Source organism: Mesitornis unicolor, unplaced genomic scaffold (assembly GCF_000695765.1).
Source record: "Mesitornis unicolor isolate BGI_N332 unplaced genomic scaffold, ASM69576v1 scaffold38052, whole genome shotgun sequence".
Classification (NCBI taxonomy): Eukaryota; Metazoa; Chordata; class Aves; order Mesitornithiformes; family Mesitornithidae; genus Mesitornis; species Mesitornis unicolor.
In genome coordinates this window covers 30,973-37,132 of record NW_010170528.1, presented here as the reverse complement: position 1 = coordinate 37,132, position 6,160 = coordinate 30,973, and the positions used below count along the sequence as shown (strand labels likewise).

Below are 6,160 nucleotides of genomic sequence, written 5' to 3'. Positions count from 1 at the left end.
ATTTTAAGATGAAGTATGGGCCCTACCAACCCAGCCCACAGAATCAACTCTCACTGGATCAGTATAGGTTACGATTTTCTGCCAAAAAGGAAAACAGGCAAATAGCTTAGGAGCTAAACCTGATGAGGCTGGTCCTGGATCTCCTTTATGCTATGCTACAAAACACAAACATTTATACAGCATTTCCCATGCACAGATATAAATATCTGCAGAATATGATGGACACAAGGAGATAGTCTGGCCCTGGAACAAGATGCATCACCACATTCTTCCTGCAACCCTCTTCAACAAGGGGATCAGGACAAGCCTAGACCCACAGCATCACTGTTACTCCTGCCTTTCAGAAGCCCTGTGCTTTCCGCTCCCTTTACCTGTGGGGAAGGTCAGACTCCAGGGTCCCTAGCTGTCCTTCTCTAAGGATGAAGCTTTCAACCTCTAAATCTGACTGCTGAATGATTCTTCCTGAACTGGCCTCAACAAAGCCACCTTGAGGGATTCTGCTTAAGGGAGCTCTGATACCTGCTGAAATAAATGCTTGCATTAAAGACGATTACAGACAACATGACCCCAACCTCTGACCTAGCTATACTCTTCCCCGCCTTGCTCCACATTCACCAGAGGCTGGGTGAATGGCAATCACAGCACTTTCTCTCCTGTAGATCTACAGCAAAAGCAGGTGGCCATCACTTACATAGCCTATCAAGGCTATTCTGAAGTATAGAGAGAAGAAAAGAGATGGTGGGAATGCTGAACAAAACTGGACAGGAAAGAAACAGAAAGGAAGAGAAAGAAAGAATAGCAGGAAGAAGAAAGGAAAGCGAGAACTGTGTCACAGTTAAGAAGTTCCCAGACTCTGCTCAGGCACTCTCTTAAGAATGACAGATATTTAAAAACCCAGAAGCTTGGAAACTGGCAAGGTGAGCAGACAACACCTGAAGGGACTCTTCCAGTGGAAAAGCAAAAAGGACTTTAGCTAAAAGCTAAAACCTTGTTGGAAAAGTACTATCTTATGGAAGAAGTTACAGTTTAAGCAACAGAGTAGGTAAGAATGTCTGCTTCAACACCTTAAATCAATAGGTTTTCTCATTAAGCTTACTATGGGAGCAAAACTCCAGAGCACAAGATCAGCCCTGCTCCCATTTGTCATGACACCAGAAAGCCATGTAAGTGAGCAAGAGTGTTTGCAACAAAGGGAAGAGAAGCTTGGAAACTCTTCAGGTCAATGATCTGGGGGCAGTTTTACTAACCTTCTATACTTGGGGTCCACATGGAGCCAGAGATGACTCTGGTGCTAGAAGGGGCCTGCCACACGGCCAGTTGTTCATCTGGGAAGGTAAGGGACCCGCAAGAGCACAGGACAAAGTTATTCAGCTGGGGGCTGTCATCACTATTGCTTGCTACTTCTCTGGGCTGCAGGACAGTGGAGTTAAAGCTGGTTCCTGGTTCCAGCATAGCCTCAGTGCAAAAAGCTATGGGTTGTTCAGCGTTGTAACCAGTCAACAAAGCCTTGCTTGTCCTCACTTCGTGCAGCTCACCACTCTGCAAAAAGCTGTAATTATGGGGAAAATAAATCAGCCAGACATATTGGTTTGCAAAGAGAGGGGACCCCCCAGCTAAACCTTTGAATCCTGCCCCTGACAGCTGGGAGGTGAACTGCTTCATGCTCTGTCTGCCTGCTACTGGGCATGGACCGCTCCCATCTACAGAGTCACAACTCCTAAGGGACATCCCCTGGGAACAGACAGGAAAGTCAGTTCCATGAACAAGTTTAAATGCTGCTTCATCTCTGAATTATCACTATAAAGACTTTTTCATAAATCACCTGGATTCCAGCATATTTAAGTAAGTTCCTTCAGGAGGCTCATCCAGATCTGCAGCTGACTGCTCCCACCCTGGGTCACAGGGCATGAGGGTTATCTCCATTTGCTCAGAGCTGGTGCCCACACAAGATCCATCTGAAAGGCACAGGCCAGGCAGGTGAAGGAATGCTAACAGTTACTTTAAAAAGCAATAAAACAGTCTAATTTCCCAAATGCAGCAAGACCCTCTTCTTCCCCATGACTGAAGTTTGGTTAAGATTCTATGAAGCAGCATGACAACACTGGGTTTTAGAGGAGTACTGCCTGATCTCAGAATCCGAGAGCTAAAACTTGCTGCCTCCCACCTACTTGTTTTCATCTGGTGCCCCTTTCAAGACGAGCATCTCTTTTCACCTGTCCTTGCACAGGCCTCATCAATGCTTGCTCCTTTTACAGAGTGACAGCCTCTAATACAAGGCTGGACAGCCAAATGAAGAGGCACTCCACTGAAGTAGAGTCCTCCAATGCCCACTTGATCCATCAGCATATAGATGCTGTTCTGAAGAAGGAATATCCCTCCGTTCCTGAGGGAATTTTAAATTCTTTTTCAGCTTTCTGGACCACATCCTAAGCCCATTAGGAAGAGACAAACCTGCAGTTGGTGGAGCGTACGATCCTTTATCCTGCTGCTCCTTCGTGTGGTAAATCAAAGCCCTCTCAGGACATGATTTGTTGAGCTTTTCCATACAAGGGAGGCAGGATTTTTGACGTCGTCGATAATTTGCAAACCAATTATAGATCTGAGTTGGCTGCAAGTTCAGGTCCTGAGCCAATTCCTCCTGCAAACTTTTTTAAGATCAAGGGAAAAATAATAAATCACATCCAAATATTCAAGCTTTCTCCCCTTAGTTCCAAAAGCAGCCCAGCAAAACAGCTTTCAAGTTCAGAGACATTTGTTCACTAGGTCCCTGATAGTCTACATGGATCCTATTGAGGAGGCCACTTTATAAACTGAAGAGTTGCTGGAAAACAGACATTCCACCCTGCTCCCCCTATTTGTTTGCTAAAGGAAACCATATACTGCTATTTTATATTGCTATATTTAAACGTAAAACCTCACCAAAGGACGCTTTTCCCACAGAATGACATCTTCACATCACTAACACGACATCCATAGGATAAACACTAAAGCATTTACCAGGTTAAACAGCTTTCACAAACTCTGAGCAGAATGAACATCTGTATCACGTTCACAGGAATTTTTTTTGCTGTACTCAGCTGTTAATGAGATCACATAAGTGAAGAACGTATTGGGAAATTAATGCATAAGGGATCATTGTATCCTGATGTTTTGGGACTTCGTTGTGCAACTTCATTATGCTCCCAATTCAGATTGTTTTTTTAAAAATGAAAATTTGGAAATGGTTGCTGCTTTGCGAAAAGGGTAAGAAATGAACCATCTTCACATTGCAGAACGATTCACCAGACCATCCTGCCTCATATGAGAAGGGTGTTGAAAAAAACTGACCACAGAGGCAGACTTTAAAGTCTGAAGCCTTCACTTGGCAAGGTAATAATCCACAGTGATTACTGAATTAATTCACAACACTTTCATTACTAATTTGTCCCTGTCCAAATAGGGTAGGTACATGTATACATCAGCACAGCCTATCGTGTTTTCAAATTCTGTGAATTTAACATAAGTCAGTACAAAATATATTCTGGTAAGCAAAGTGCAATTTTATACTGGCTGTAACTCAGTCAAGTCAGAACTATTTATCACTGTAATACAGCTCTTCTGACTGAGGGTTGTTTCGCTGCCCATGCTCAATCACTACAACATTAGAACTGTTAAAAGCCCACTGAAGAACTTACTTCCCCAGATCTTTTTGTCCAAATCAAGTGAAATTACTTAGCATGATCATGATCATTTTTTAAGAAAACCTTTAGGGAAAGATCAAGTATGGGGAATCTCAGCCCCAAGGGGGCTTCTGAAAACAAGGATTTAGAATGAAACCAGTTACAGATCTCTGATCGCACAGTTCTGCTTTCCTGTGACAAGGACACCTGATTATAAGAGCATATCCCTACCCGCTGTTTCTTGTTTGGACTTCTTGTCACCTCTGCAGCAAACCTGTGCAGTTGCTGGCGTACTTCATCTGAATAGTTTCGATTCTTCAAACCTTCAGGACAAAGGGAAATAGGTGGAGGATTCCTGTAGACAGCAGAAAACAGGATGTAAAGAGACCCAAAAAGAATCATTCACATTCATGGGAATTTTCTCACATTATCACTAGTGGTCAAAACGCCAAGAAAAGCCTGGCTCCAAGAAGCAGCCATCTTGAGCTGCAAAAACAGCCCATGCATCTCTACCCCCTGCATCTGCTAACTACAGCAGAGAAAAAAACCCTCTCTGTTCCCCCACGCTGCAGTACCTCTTCCTGCAACGGAATTTCTGCAGTGGTGTCAGAAAATCCATGCGGTGTTTCTCCATAACCTTCCGGTAGTGAATCTCATGCCAAAGTTGCACCAGCTCCTCCTTCTCTTCTGCCTTGCAACACTAAAACAAAACAGTGTGTTAGCAAACCCTTTCCTTTTCAAGCAAACCTTTTCCTTTTTCAGCCAGGCTTCCTATAACTGAGAAAGCCCTCAACAACTAGAAACTTATTCAGAGATTCATACTAGTTTGACAAAGCTGGTAGCATTATCCAAGTATAAGGCTTGCTGTACCTTCTCTAACAGGGAGTTGCCTGCCTAATTTCTTCTTTTCCCCTGGTGAAAAGGGCTACATTACCAGATCTAAAGGCCAAAATCCCTCCCCTTGCATGGTGCCATCCAGCCTCCTCATATCTTCCCATCCTGGCAAGCCCTTTAAACTTGGCCTCCCCAAGGCTTTTACATCCTGAGCCCTAATTTTGTGAAAAACTCCAAGAACCACCACCCTAGAAGACAAAAATCCTGCTTTCACAAACTACAACCAACCCCATAATCACCCAATTACCTTCTTTCCCTTGGCTGATTAATAGTAACTGCTTGTAGCAAAGGCTTTATTCTGCCTTTCAGGTCAATGAATGCACACATAACACCTTCCACTGCTGTAGGCCAGCTGGAAATGCTCCACATGCTGCAGTTTGGGTACCTCTGCACTGGCAGCTCTAGCTACTATTTTTCTAATACTGCTTTTTGTCTCCATGAAGAAACAAAGAACGCATCCCTACCTCTACGAGTCTGCAGGCTGTGTCATGCTGCCCGTTACGGATATGAACAAACACGCAAGCTTTGACAATGTGGATGTTAGTGAGAAAATACATCTTGTGTTTGCATCCCATCACGGCCCCGACCAGCTTCTCCAGAGTAGGAGATGAACTCGGGAGGTTCCGGCAAAGCTGTCCTGCTAGATCCAGCAGCTTGGTGGGTGGGGGATCCTTGTTTTTATTCCTGTTTAACATGGCCATGAACCGCTTCATCCTTACGTCCTGTTGAAAGCCTTTTCTATGCAATACACAAACTTGTGGTTAGATTAAAACCATTATCTCCTATTTTTAGCTTCTATGGTATGCTTTTTTTTCTTTCAAAGGAAAGAAATGCACTCTGCTGTTAAAAGCAGCCTGAGGACCTCAAAACACTTAAAATAAAACTAGGCCTAAAGCAGCCCTGAAAGGCTAAAGCCACACCAGATTTGTAGTTAAGAAAACTGAGCCCAGAAAGACACATTCAACTTGCCCCAAAACTCAGAGGCTGAAGGTCAAAGCAGGGGGGCTGCTGTGCGGAACTGCACCCTGGCCTGGTCCCAGGCTGCCCCACTTGGGTCTGTGTGCACGGCTGGGGGTACTGCAGAGCTGCCAGCACCAGCCACCCCCTGACATGTGCCTCCAGACCCCCCACTCCTGCTCAGTTCCAGTACCCCCATATCCAGATCACAATATGAAGTTTTCCATCCTCTGTTTACAGGTTAGAATTACCAGAACATTAACCCCAGAAGCATTCGAGGTAAAAGTAATGATTTTTTGTGTTGTGTTTTTTTTTTTTTTTCCTCTAAAATGGCATGGGACAGGCCAGGGGCAGACAGAAGTTACAGCAAAGTGTAACTCCAATGATTGTTGGGGCTGCTTCTTGCCCCTTTTCCTGGGGAAAGGAGGCCGGTGCGATGCCCGGTGCCTGGTGGTCCCATCGGAGACACCGCACCCCTGGGCCAGCTCCAGCTCCGCCGGACAAAAAAGGGGAAAAGGTGTTAAATACCTGCGAGGTTGAGAACCAGGGACACCTCAGCAGCTCGTCCCGGGGCAGTGGGAGCAGAGACGGGGCGCCAGAGCCCGCCCCGGCCGCCCCCGCGGCTCCCCGGCCCTTTCCTCCCGGGTACC

General features: G+C 45.3%; 1 protein-coding gene across 1 annotated transcript; it reads right to left on the bottom strand.

The window, feature by feature from the left end:
- Positions 1–1,247: 1,247 nt before the first annotated feature.
- On the bottom strand, positions 1,248–5,266 carry ANHX (anomalous homeobox; the record flags this gene model as incomplete). Its single annotated transcript, XM_010179716.1, has 5 exons — positions 5,018–5,266; positions 4,235–4,359; positions 3,891–4,014; positions 2,452–2,638; positions 1,248–1,325 (listed from the first exon to the last, which is right to left on the bottom strand). Coding segments are annotated over exons 1-5 (763 nt in total), but the record flags the coding sequence as incomplete, so codon positions are not given.
- Between the last annotated feature and the right edge of the window lie 894 nt (positions 5,267–6,160).